The sequence below is a fragment of the Protopterus annectens genome, chromosome 9.part0, assembly GCF_019279795.1.
Source record: "Protopterus annectens isolate FY-2018-M chromosome 9.part0, PAN1.0, whole genome shotgun sequence".
NCBI lineage: Eukaryota > Metazoa > Chordata > Ceratodontiformes > Protopteridae > Protopterus > Protopterus annectens.
In genome coordinates, this window is record NC_056743.1 from 18,242,709 (window position 1) to 18,256,805 (window position 14,097).

General features: G+C 45.2%; 1 protein-coding gene across 1 annotated transcript in view; it reads right to left on the reverse strand.

The window, feature by feature from the left end:
* The window catches only part of CKAP5 (cytoskeleton associated protein 5), a 4,315,141-nt gene that overhangs the window by 1,472,064 nt on the left and 2,828,980 nt on the right, over positions 1–14,097 (reverse strand). The window contains exons 24-25 of the mRNA XM_044084803.1: positions 8,440–8,552; positions 8,279–8,359 (exon numbers count right to left, since the gene is read on the reverse strand). Of these exons, the coding sequence (XP_043940738.1) occupies positions 8,279–8,359; positions 8,440–8,552 (194 nt within the window). The remainder of the gene's footprint in view (positions 1–8,278; positions 8,360–8,439; positions 8,553–14,097) is intronic.

Sequence of the window (14,097 nt, forward strand, 5' to 3'; positions counted from 1 at the left end):
CACCATCCATAAAAAGGAGTCCGGGGGGGGGGGGCTCAGCTAGAAACCAGTAAGGTCCTGCTAGCTAAAGATGGTGCTGTAGGAACCAGAACCGTACCAAGGTTCTTGGAACGGAGACCCACGCCACGATCCGAAGTGTGCAATGGATCCAAAGGAGCCAAAGACAACCCTGGTGTCGAGGTAAGGTCCACTGTCACCCCTGAGGTAGGTGAAACCAAGAACATCGAAGAGAAGGGCCTTAAACCTTGGAAGGAGGTTGGAGGAGGATAAACTGGAGCCTTGGAGAGTAAGCCTCGGCTCCGGGAGGGAGAGAGGTCAGCATATGTACGGGAAGACCGCCGACTGCCAGGAGCTGCTCTACCAATCTCACTACAGCTACTTCAAATAGACACCTGGAAAAACGGATCATTCCCGAAGGGGACTCAGGCCTATCCACAAAGGGGCTGGGAGTTGACCTAAGAACCTGGGAAATATTACTGGTCCAACTTTCACCACCATCAGGTGCTGAGCAGAAGTGGAAGCCGGTAGTGAATGAGAAAAGAGTGATGCTGGTGCAGAAACTATTGTCGGTGCCTAAGAGACGGCAGGTGCCAAAACAGTGATCGGTGCAGAGGTAGTCTGCATCGGTTCCATAACCATTGGTACCAAAGAAGTTGGTGCCGAAGGTGGTGATACTGTCAGTTTAGGTGCACTGGCCTTCAGTTCAGAGGAGGCAGACGGAACCTTCAATTTATGAGACTTAACAATGCTCTGATGGTGAGATTGGCAAAGAAAGGATTTTCTTTTTTGCATCTGGCTTTGAGGATTTAGAAGACGCAGGCCTTGAAAGGGCTTAACTAAAAAAATATTTCAACAAGCCTTTCAGGATAAGCTAGTTTGATCTTTCTGCTAATGTACAGGTACTAAAGCCCTGACAAATTTTTACATGTAATGTCCAGATGTGGGGCACCCAAACAGTGCATGCAAGAAAGATGCCCATCTGAATTGGGCATCTTTCTGCCACAGTCCTGACACTGCTTGAAACTGGATGTTCTTTTTTGTTTCTCTACCATATTAATTTCACTCTTACACAAAGACGGGCAGAAAGGAAAAATAAATTAGAAAAGGGCTTTTTTCTTCTTCTTTTTTTTAAGATCTACAAGCAATGGTATAGCAGAAGTACACAAAAGGTAAAACAAGAGAAAGGAAGAAAGATACCAACAATACTATCCAAAAAAATTGCCAATGGTGAAAAAAAAAAAAAAAAAAAAAAAAAAAAAAGGAGGGAAGGCCTGTTACCAACAGTGGTAAACTAGAATTACCTTACGGTAAGTGGGTGGGTAGAATACAGTAGAAAGTAGTCAAAACCTCACAAATAATAGCAAGACTATCAGAGAGGAAATAAAAGTAATTTTTAGCCAAAAAAAAAAAAAAAAAAAAAGAGAGAGACTAGAAAAGACACTGAATAAAGCAATTAGCTGAGAAAGCATCTGCTGACGCATCCAATTTTCACAGCAGCAAACAAGATCAGAGTACTAAGAAGAGGGGTGCTGTGGATAGAGCCTTTGCTTGACAGTTTTTGGCTGGTACGAGCTGCGTATAATGGCCGAGTCGGTTGCAACGGATCGGAACCAAACCCATCAGTCAAGAATGAATGAAGACTGACCAAATCAGATGTGATGCTTACATGTGGCCAGTCTTCGTAGGTGGCTATGAACTATATTTGGTCTGTGGATTTTAACTTCTCCCATCTGCACAAACATTTTGGCAGTTCCTTCCACTGGCATAGTTGCCATGTGCCACAACTATGGTGGCCATGAATAACTCTTCTCCTGTAGATGCCAGGACAAGCACAGCTTTGTGTGGCAATGCTTCATAGTCTATGACTTTCTCGGACAGCAAACTGACAATTGTTTGGCTTTTAGCTGTAAGTCCGTTTTCCAATCCAAACAGTGCAAGTATGAGAAAAAAAGAGTACATCCACCAAGTACACCTTCCAAGAATGGTATATGAATACGAAGGCATACAAAAGGGAATGAGCAAAAAGTACAGTTTTGGACCTACCATAAATGTAGATGTCCGATAGGTATGCATCTGCAGTCATCACATATGGGTTGTCCTGCCTCAGGCAGCCCATCGGTCGGCCGGATTCCAAAGTCTGGGTCTGGCTTCGGCTGACGTCGCCCCTTCCCCGACGTCAGAGCACCTGGGGTATAAAAGCATCAGCCGACGCCATCTTCCTCAGTGTTTCTTGCCCCAGATGCCAGGTGCCCTCAAAGGAAGGCTAAATTTGGATAAATGCAATAAATTCCAAACATGCACAGAAATATATATATATATACACACACACACACACACACACACACACACACACACACACACACACACACACACACACACACACACAACAAATACACCATAATAGATAACCCCAGCTAGCTATGAGGGAAAAGTACCCAATGAATACCAAAGAGGGGAAGGAGGGAGGGTAAATTTGACTGTAGATGCATACCTATCGGACATCTACATTTATGGTAGGTACAAAACTGTACTATGTCCTTCAAGGATGCATCTGCAGTCATCACATATGGGTAGAATACCATAGCCAATCTGGGGGTGGAGGATCTATGTAAAGGATGGCGTAGCTAAAATGCCCTGCAGGACTGCCGTAGCAAAACCTGCTCTGGATCTGGAATATAAAGGTAAATTGTAATGCTTGGAAAATGTATGCACGGAGCTCCATGTAGCAGCTTCCAAAATGTCCTTGGTAGCCACCCCTCTACCTAGCTATCTATCTAGCTGTGGAGGTGGCTGTGGCTCTGGTGGAATGAGGTCTAATGTTAGCTGGCGCAGTCTTTCCATGGAAGGAATAACAGAAACAAATGCAATTCCGTATCCATTTTGAAATTGTCTGTTTGGAAATTGCTTTTCCTTGTGCACCAGAAGCATATGCTACCAACAGCTGGACAGTTTTTCTGTAGCTTTTCGTTCTGTCCAAGTAGTAGCGCAACTGTCTGTGTATGTCCAGGGTGTGCAGAAGCTTCTCCCCTTTGTTTTGTGGATTTGGAAAGAAGGTAGGCAGGTGAATAGCTTGGTTTAATGAGACCCTGGATACCACCTTTGGCATAAATGAAGGATTGGTTCTCAATGAGACTGTCCTGATGAAAAATAAGAAATGGCTGTACTGCCATGAGGGCCTGTAACTCAGATACTCTTCTTGCTGAGGTTATGGCCAGAAGGAAGGCTGTCTTCCAAGACAGGAACTGTAGTTCTGCAGATGCTGCTGGTTCAAAGGGAGGCAGAGTTAGTTTTTCCAACACGAAGTTAAGGTCCCAAGTAGGCACTGGAGGTTTCCTTGGAGGATTGATGTTTTTAATTCCTCTTAGAAACTGTCTTAGGAGAGGATGAGAAAAAACAGGTGGATCAGTATTGTACTCTGCTGAAATTGCTGAAGCATGAATTTTAATGGAAGAGTAAGACAGGCCATTGTGGAGCATTTCTGCCAAGTATTCCAGGATATGTTGCATGTTCATCACTGTCGCATCTAGGTCCTTTCTGGTGTTCCAAATGTGAAATCTTTTCTATTTTGCTGAATATGCCTTTCTTGTGGAAGGCCTGCGAGCTTCCATGATGATATCCTTCATTCTCTTGGATAGCTTATCCTGAGGAGGAGTCAAGGTATTTTCCAGGCTGTTAGTCGCAAGGTTTTCAGGTTGTAATGCAGAGTTTTGTAATTGTGCTGTGTCAGGAGAAGTGGCCATTGAGGAAGAGGCCATGGTTTCATGTGTGACATGCTCTTTAACAGTGGGTACCAGTGCTGTCTTGGCCAGTCCGGAGCTATCAGAATCACTTTTGGCTGCTCTGTCCTGATCTTCAGTAAGACCTTGGTCATTAATGGAAGAGGTGGAAATGCATAAACTGTTAGGGTTCTCCAGCTGAAAGATAGGGCGTCCACTTTCCATGCTTGTGGGTATGTCCTTGAGCAGAATTTCTTTAACTGATGATTGTGGGGGGAGGCAAAAAGATCTATGTCTGGCCTTCCCCATGATTGTGTTATCTGTAGGAAGATGTCTGGGTGCAACATCCATTCGTGTGCATCCATAATATTTCTGCTTAAGCTGTCCGCCAGTATATTGTCTTTTCCTGGCACAAACTGGGATTGCAGGTCTATATTGAGTTTCAAGGAAAGTTCCCATAGAATCATTGCCAGTCTGCAAAGAGGGTAGGAATGGGTGCCTCCTTGCTTGTTTATGTACCACATAACCACATAACTGTGGTGTTGTCTGTCCTTATTAGCAGGTGGCCTTGATGCAGAAAGAGTTTGAAGGCCTCGATTGCATGTATCACTGCCAGCATTTCCTTTTGGTTTATGTGCATGCGTAGCTCCTTTTGTGACCATAGTCCTTGAATACATCTGCCCTCCATGTGTGCTCCCCAACCGTGGTCTGAAGCGTCCGTTGTAATAGTTTGGCTGGCTATTGGCTTGCTGAAGGGCAGACCCCTGTTTGATTGGCTGTGCTGAGTCCATAAACTCCTTAGGTACCATTGTAGTTTCCTCATATGCAGCCTTGCTTGGGGAATGAGAAGAATGCAAGATGCCATGTAACCCAGGGCCTGCAGGATTTTCCTTGCAGCCAGCTGAGTTTGTCTTGTCAGATTCTTGAAGTAATCCGGTAGTTGTCTTTGTTTTTCTTCTGTGAGAAAAGCCATTTGGGTGGTTGTGTCTAAATCCGCATCCAGAAAAGTTATTCTTTGGGATGGAACAAGTCTTGATTTGTGAAAGTTGACTGTATATCCCAATGCCAGTAGTAGGTGGATGGCATAATTCAAGTCCTTTACCAAAGTTTGTTGGCTGTCCGCTTGTATAAGGCAGTCGTCCAGATATGGGTATATTTGAATCCCCTGAAGTCTGCAGTGTGCAATTACTGATGCCAGGCATTTCGTGAATACTCTGGGCGCAGTAGATAAGCCAAAGGGCAATGCTGAGAATTGATAATGCTCTGAGCCTGCAAGAAATCTGAGGTGTCTTCTGCAACTTTGTCTGATAGGGACATGCAGGTTTGCCTCCTTGAGGTCTAGAGTCACCAGCCAAGACCCCTTGCCCAGCATGGGTAGGAGTTGCTGTAGAGTCAGCATTTTGAATTTTGGCACAATGAGATAAGTATTCAGTGTGGACAAGTCGAGAATAGGCCTCCATTGGTTTTCTTTTCTTGGAACAAGGAATAGTCTGGAATAAAATCCATGGCCTTGTTCTGAAAGAAGAACCTTTTCTATAGCTTTCATTTGCATTAAGTTGGAGATTTGTTTCAAAGCCTCTGCCCTTTGATTTGGTGGCAGGTCTGGCATGCCTTTTCTTTTTGGCAATGTGTGAAAATGGAACCTGTATCCTCTGTCTATTATTTGCAGTGTCCATTTGTCTCTTGTAATAGTGTGCCAATTGTCTGAGAATAAAGAAAGCTTTCCGCCCAAAGGTGCTTCTAATTGAGCCCTGGTTGGCGGAGTCAAAGCAAAGTCATTGGAGTCTGTCCTTGTGCAGCAGTTGTAGGTCCTGCAGTACCTCTCTGGTTGGGAGGCTGCCATTGACGCCCTCTCTGTAGGAGCCTCTAGCTTGTCCTCTACCTCTGGCATGCCTGTTCTTGCCTCTCTGAAATCTTTCTGTGTCCGGAAAGGACCAATTCTTGGCAGGCCAATTTCTGCTGAATCTTGGTGGTTGGACTTGTAGAAAATCCTTAACTGTTTGTACAGATTTTGCCTTTTCCGCAACCTTCTTTAAGACCTCCTGAGCAGTGGAGCCAAATAACTTTTGCTTTTCCAGGGGAGCATCCAGAAGCTTAGCTTTAACAAGGTCTGGCAGAGATTGTTCCTTCAGCCAAGCATGCCTACGTATGACTGCACCAGTCATAGCTGACCTACATGAAGCTTCCAATGCATCACAACCACATTGTAAGAAATGGTTACTAACCTGCTGGGAGTTATGTACCAGATCCTGTAGTGATTTGCAATCTAGGGGTTCAGGTGAAGACAGTTTCTTATGCAATTCATCTAACAAATACTCTTGGTACTGTATCATATGAAATTGACAATTTAATGCCCTCATAGAAAGAGTAGCAGAAGTATACACTTTTTTACCCCATCTCTCTAAAGCCCTGGAGTCCCTTTCGGAGGGGAGTGGATTTTTAGAGGTGGCAGCTGCAACCCCTTTAGGGCCCTGGGAAATAGTTTCTGGATCAGCAGAGTGGGCCTTGTAAAGAAAATGATGCGAGTCCGGGACCCTGTAATACCTATCGGGTTTGACAGGGGCCGGGGGAAGAGTGTCAGGGGTTATGCTAGACTCAAGAGTACACATCATCAATGACATTCAAAACAGGAGGAATAGCCAAAGGTCTATGCTGAGGTAAATGCAAAAAAGTTCTTAATCTTTTCCTGGAATCAGAAAATTCCTGGCCCTGCCATTTGAAATGCTCTCTCATGGTGTGAAGGGTCTCACCGAAGGATAGCTCTTCAGGAGGGGAGGCCAAGGGGATGGATTCCTCCATCAGAATCCTCGTAGGCCGAAAAAGCCTCCTCCTGGTAGTCCGAGACAGCAGAGCCATCAGAGGCCTCCTCTGAGGAGTGGGGATGAGAGGGCTCAACCCTGGGCCTTTTGTCTAGAGGAAGTTGAGAGCCCCTGTCTGGATGAGGTTGAGATCCCCTAATCAAGGAAATAAGGTCCTCTGCTAAATTAAGAATCTGAGAACTTGTAGAGGGTCCCTGAGGAATAACCCTGGGAGGCATAGCTTTTGTATGTTTAGCAACTTTAGCCCTGGTGAATGCCTTTATGGACATGGATGCAGGAGGCCTAGCTGCACCACGTGCTGGAGTAGTTTTGTCTAGAGGAATGGTGTCGGAAGTTTCCAAGACACCAGTTTCTGAAGGAAATTCAATAACCGACTCAGCAGGGGCCTCCGGGGCCGAGGTGGTCGGTTGAGCGGTTTCGGGTGTCGGAAGTACCAAGGACTCTGTTTCAGCCGAGACCAAGACACTCGCGGTAGGCCTGGCCGTGGTTTCAGCCGAAATCGCGGCCCGCGTGTGTCGGTCCTTGTCCTTCCGTTTCTTTATTAAATGTGAAGTCGGAGTCTCCGACGGCATTTTGTATGAAAAACTAGCCCCAAAAAATTCCTCTGCGAACTCCGCCCGACGTCTAAGAGTGCGTCGGTTGAAGGAAGCACAGGCTGAACAGGCCGAGATGTCGTGGTCTGGGCCTAGGCAGGGGAGGCAGTAAGAGTGGAAATCCTTATGAGGTATTTGTTTCCCACAAGTTAAACAATTATTAATTTTATCTGACATCGGCTGAGGCAAGAAAGAGTCCCCAACGGGGTACTTAGCTTTTGAAGTCTTCGGTAGCTGAATTACAGGAGCTGGCCGACCGGCACTTGCGAACTGCTTCTGCTTCGGGCACCACGCGGCAAGAAAGACTGGGGAAGATGGCGTCGGCTGACGCTTTTATACCCCAGGCGCTCTGACGTCGGGAAGGCCATCAGCCGGCCGACCCAGACTTTGGAATCCGGCCGACCGAAGGGCTGCATGAGGCAGGACAACCCATATGTGATGACTGCAGATGCATCCTTGAAGGACATCCCCAAGCAGAGAAGTTGAAAACATTTCAGAACTGTGCCCAAAATTGGGCTATAAAGAGAAAATCTCATAAAAGCTAGTCAAATGTGCATCTTTGAGATATGCTCCCTTCTGGAAGCTTGGTCACGCTCCTGACTGATAGAAACAGACCTAGCAGGCACTTCAGAGAAAATGACTCATTCACAAGGAAAACAATGTCTACCATAACTGGCCCCTGGTGGAAGGGTATTACACCAGATTGAATTAAAATTGAATAAAAGAACGTACCATTTAACAATTCTGCTGCTATGCCAGTACTCAATATGACTGTTAGAGTTGAGGAAAAAAAATATCCATACTTTTTAGTTACTTTTGTACACGGTAACATCAGCTGGCTGTACAATTGAAAAGTGCTAAATCTAATATAAGCAAAAAAGACAAACATGGTAAAGATAAAGTACCACATCCTTCAAGAACACACATTCATGCAAGTGCTGATACAGAAAGCAGACCTCCGAGGGGATGATGGTGACAGCAAAATGTTACGTGGGGCCCATTAACTTCTCAAAAGCCTTATCAGGTCTACTTTCTCAATATAAAATTGAACGTGCGTTAACCATGATCATGCAAAAAAACTCCTACCAAATGTGATAACCATGTGCATAAAATAAAACCATAACCCATCAACAGTGGTGATGTACACTACCTGTTTCACAGGCTTAGATTTGGTTAAACTGGTATTTGCCTTTGTCAAACTGTTATCCCCATCTGAAGAAAGTGAAACGCTCTACAGCAAGAAAATATATTTGTCAACACTGTACTACACATAACCCACACAAAGAAAACAATTACAATGTAGTTTCTTACCTTTGATTTGGCAGCCTGTCCCCCAGATTTGGCCTTTTTTGCATCAGGTTTGGGCTCAGGGGCACTGGAAAGACTTTCCTCAATGGTTGATGGAGCAGCCTGTGGTTGAGATACTGACAAAAAAATAAGGAAAAAAGTACAAAATGTAGGAAAAATAATACCATTTCACAATTCTAAATGGAAAAGGAAAAAAAAAACATACACTGATGATCTGAGCAGATTTCTGAAGAGAACTTTGAGGCCCTCCATAAAAATTCCAAAGGCTTGCGCAGTCTTTCAAGAATGGACAGGTTTACCAAACTATAAACAATCCTACTGAAATATGTGCCAAAATAAAACTTAACACTAAGTGTACATTTCTACATGCAGCAACATTTTAAAGGTAAATTCTGCAGGAACTCTCTGTAGAAATGCCAAAAGTACAGTTTTGTACCTACCATAAATGTAGATGTCCGAGAGGAATGCATCTGCAGTCCTTACAAATGGGTTGTCCTGTCGTCAGGCAGCCCTTCGGTCGGCCGGATTCCAAAGTCTGGGTCTGGCTTCGGCTGGTGTCGCACTTCACCCGACGTCATTGCGGCAGTTATTCGGGTATAAAGGCATCAGCCGACGCCATTTTCCTCAGTGTTTCTTGCCCCAGATGCCAGGTGCCCTCTTGGTAGGCTAAATTTTGGATAAATGCCAAAGTTTCCAAATAGTAGAGAGCAAACACACAAAATAAACATGTATGTACATATATACAAACAAATACACCATAATAGATCCCCCCCAAGCTAGCTGAAGATTGGTAAGTACCCTAGGAGTACCTCAGAGGGGAAGGAGGGTGGGTAATCCTGACTGCAGATGCATTCCTCTCGGACATCTACATTTATGGTAGGTACAAAACTGTACTATGTCCTTCAAGGATGCATCTGCAGTCCTTACAAATGGGTAGAATACCATAGCTAAACTCGGGGAGGAGGAAATGAGAATGATTATGGTGTAGTCAGGATCCCTTGCAAAACAGCAGTGGCAAAGCCAGCACGGGACCTAGAGTATAGAGGTAAGTTATAATGCTTGGCAAATGTATGCACGGAGGTCCAAGTAGCAGCCTCTATAATGTCCTTGGTAGCCACCGTGAAGAAAGCTGTGGTAGTGGCTGTGGCCCTTGTGGAGTGAGGCCTGATGTTCTCTGGAGTTTTCTTTCCATGGTAGGAGTAACAAAGTCTAATGCAATTTCCTATCCATTTGGAGATTATCTGTTTAGAAATTGGTTTTCCTTCTTTTCCTGTTGCATAAGCTACCAGAAGCTGGTCAGTTTTTCTATTGTTTTTTGTCCTGTCCAGGTAGTAGCGTAATTGTCTGTGTACATCCAAGGTATGTAAGAGCTTTTCTCCCTGTTCTGTGGATTGGGAAGAATGTAGGAAGGTGGATAGCCTGATTTAAGGAGACTCTGGATACCACCTTAGGCATAAATGTAGGATTTGTTCTCATGGACACTCTATCTTGATGGAAGATCAGGAAGGGTTGTACTGCCATTAATGCTTGTAGTTCAGAGACCCTTCTTGCTGAAGTTATTGCCAGCAGGAAGGCAGTCTTCCAGGATAAGTATTGCAAGTCTGCTGTAGCTGCTGGCTCAAAAGGAGGTAGAGTCAGTTTTTCTAGCACAAAGTTCAAGTCCCATGCTGGCAATGGAGGTTTCCTGGGAGGTTTTACATTTTTAATTCCCCTCAGAAACTGTCTGAGCAGAGGATGCGAGAAGACAGGAGGATCCAAGCTGTATTGTGCTGAAATAGCTGATGCATGTATCTTGATGGAGGAATAGGACAGGCCTGTGTGGTAGAGCTCCGCCAAGTACTCCAGGATGTTGGCTATGTTCACCAGTGACACATCTTGCCCCTTTGCAGCACTCCAGATGAAATATCTTTTCCATTTTGCTGCATAATTCTTTCTTGTTGAAGGTCTACGAGCCTCCAGGATTATGTCCTTAACCCTTTGGGATAAATTTGGTTAATTTCTGTCATGTAATGTTCCAGGCAGTTAGCTGCAGAGTTTTTAGGTTTGGATGCAGAATGTTGTAGTTGTTCTGTGTCAGCAGTAATGGGATCAGGGGCAGTTTCCATATTTGTTCCCGGGACATGCTCCTCAGCAGTGGGTACCAATGTTGTCTTGGCCAGTCTGGGGCTATCAGAATGATCCTCGGACGTTCCTCTTTGATCTTGAGAAGCACCTTGTGCATCAAAGGAAGAGGTGGGAATGCGTATGCTTTCAGGCTTTTCCAACTGAAGGATAGGGAGTCCACCTTCCAAGCAAGTGGATGGTAAGTCCTTGTGCAGAATTTCTTCAACTGGTGATTGTATGGGGATGCAAACAAGTCTATTTGTGGTAATCCCCATTCTCTTGTGATGGCTTTGAAGATGTCCGGATGCAGCATCCATTCGTGGGCATCTGCTGTAGTTCTGCTTAATATGTCTGCTAGAATGTTTTCCTTCCCTGGTACATAAATTGCCTGTAACTGAAGGTTGTAGCTCAGAGCCACATCCCATAGGTCTAGTGCCAGCCGGCATAGGGGGTAAGAGTGTGTGCCTCCCTGTTTGTTGATGTACCACATAACTGTGGTGTTGTCTGTCCTTATCAACAGCTGGCCTTCGTGGAGAAGAGGTCTGAATGCCTGGATAGCCAATTTTACTGCCATCATTTCTTTTAGATTTATGTGCAGATGCAGTTGGTCTCGAGTCCATAGGCCTTGAATGCACTTGTCCATCATGTGTGCCCCCCAACCGAGGTCTGAGGCATCTGTCGTGATAGTTTGTCTTGGTTGACTTTTGCAGAAGGGCAGTCCTGTGTTTGACTGACAGGCCTGAGCCCACCATAAGAACTCTTGCTTCAGGCATGGGATCATTGGAATTTTGGTTTCCAGGCTGTGCTTGTGCTGAGACCACAAATTCTTTAGGTACCACTGTAGCTTTCTCATATGAAGTCTGGCATGAGGGACCAGAATTATGCAGGATGCCATGAAGCCTAGAGCTTGTAGCACTTTTCTTGCAGTTAGATGGCTCTGCTTTGTTAATGCCAAGAAATAGAGAGGAAGTTGCTCTTTCTTTTCTGCAGTTAGAAATGCCATTTGTTTTGATGTGTCCAGTTCTGCACCCAGAAAGGTTATTATTTGGGATGGAATCAGCCTTGACTTTTTGTATTGACTGTGTATCCCAGGGCTTGTAGCAGGTAGATGACTCTTTGTAAGTCTTCTGTTAATTTGTTTTGTTGTCCGCTTGTATCAGGCAGTCGCCCAGGTAGGGATAGATTTGAATTCCTGAAGTCTGCAATGAGCGATTACTGATGCCAGGCATTTTGTGAACACTCTGGGCAGTAGATAAGCCAAAGGGCAATGCTGAGAATTGATAATGCTCTGATCCTGCAAGAAATCTGAGGTATCTTCTGCAAATTGGTCTTATGGGGACGTGCAGGTATGCCTCCTTGAGATCTAGAGTTACCAGCCAAGACTCCTTGCCCAGCATGGGAAGAAGCTGCTGTAGGGTCAGCATTTTGAATTTTGGAACAATGAGGAATGTGTTTAGAGCGGACAGATCTAGAATAGGCCTCCATTTGTTTTCTTTTCTTGGTACCAGGAAGAGCCTGGAGTAAAATCCCTTCCCTTGCTCCATAAATGGTACCTTTTCCACAGCACGCATTCTTATTGAGATATTTGTTTTAGAGCTTCTTGCCCTTTGAGAAGGTGGTAGGTTTGGCATTCCTCTCTTTCCTGGTAGTGTATGGAAATGGAACCTGTAACCTTTGTCTATAGTCTGCAAAATCCATTTTTCTCTTGTAATGCAGTGCCAGTTTCTTGAAAATAATGTTAGCTTTCCGCCTAAGGGTGCTTCTAGTTGTTCCCTGGTAGGCGGTGTCACCGCCAAGTCACTGTGATTGAGTTGTTGTAGTGGTGGTGGCTGTATCCGTGCCTCGTTGGTTGTTACCCTGCCACTGGCGACCCCTGTAGGCACCCCTGGATTGGTTTCTGCCTCTAGAGCCTATTCCTGCCTCTTTGTGCCTTAGAGGAGTCGGAAAGGACCAATTCTTGGAGGGCCAATTCCTGCTAAACCTTGGAGGTTGAACTTGTAAGAAATCTTTTACTGTTTGCACAGATTTTGCTTTCTCTTCCATCTTTTCAGAACCTGCTGTGCGGGGCACCAAATAAATTGACCTTGTCCATAGGTGCATCCAAAAGCTTAGATTTGACATGGTCTGGTAATGCCTGCTCTTTCAACCATGCATGCCTCCTGATAACTGTGCCAGTCATGGCTGATCTAAAGGAAGCCTCCAGTGCATCATAGCCACATTTTAAAGAATGGTTACTAACCCGCTGTATGTTATGTAACATTTCTTGAACATACTTTTTATCTAAAGATTCTTCAGAGGACAGCTTTTTAGTCAACTGGTCAAGCATAAACTCTTGATATTGAATCATATGAAATTGGCAGTTCAAAGCTCTAGCTGACAAAGTAGCAGAGGTGTAAACTTTTTTATCCCATCTCTCTAAGGACCTGGATTCCCTTTCAGAGGGGAGGGGGTTTTTAGAAGAAGTAGCTGCTACAGCTTCAGGGCCCTGGGAGATAGTCTCTGGATCTGCAAAAGGGGCCTTATATAAGTGGTGATGAGTGTCCGGGACCCTGTAGTACCTATCTGGTTCAGCAGGAGCCGGAGGTAAAGTATCAGGAGTAGTGCAAGCATCATTAAATGCATCATCAACAACAGATAGAACTGGAGGAATAGCTAAAGGCCTATGCTGTGGTAAGTGTAGAAAGGTCCTAAGCCTTTTCCTAGAGTCTGAGAAATCTTGGCCCTGCCACTGAAATTTTTCCCTCATAGCATGCAAGGTTTCCCCAAAGGAAAATTCCTCAGGTGGAGAGGCTGAAGGGATGGACTCCTCAGCATCAGAGTCTTTGTAAGGAGAATAAGAAGCCTCAGGAGGGTCTGCATGTACTGAATCATCAGAAGAATCGTCTGTGGCTACTGGCTCAGGGGGCTCTGCTCTAGGCCTCTTTTCTGGAGGAGGGAGAGAGGCTCTGTCTGGATGAGGCTGGGATCCACGAATTAAAGTGATGAGATCCTGTGCCAAAGAAAGCATATAGGAGCTGGTGCTGGGCCTGTGAGAGGGGGGCTTGGCAGGCACAGGTTTGGAAGTTTTGGCTGCTTTAGCCCTGGCAAAGGCCTTAATAGACATAGCTGGAGGAGACCTAGCAGCTCCACGTGCAGGGGTAGAAATATCTAGCGGAATGGTGTCTGATAAATCCTGTGAAATCGCAACAGAAGGCTGGATTTCAGAAGCCGTTTCTACCAGTATAGACGAGGCCTCGGTAGAAGGCAAGTTATCAGCTGAAGAAAGAACCGCTTGCTCGGTTTCGGCCGAAACCGAGACACTCGTGGATTGCTTAACCGCGTTTCAGCGAAACCGCGGACCGCGAAAGTGTCGGTCCTTTTCTTTGCTTTTGGATATTTGCGTAGTCGGAGGATCCACGGCATAATGTAGGCAAAATCGAGCCAAAATCTGTTCAGCAAAGTCCGAGCGACGCCTAAGCGTCCGTCGGTTAAAAGAAGCACAGGCTAGACAAGCTGCTACGCCGTGGTCTGGGCCTAAACAATGTATGCAATAGAGTGGAAATCTTTATGAGGTATTTG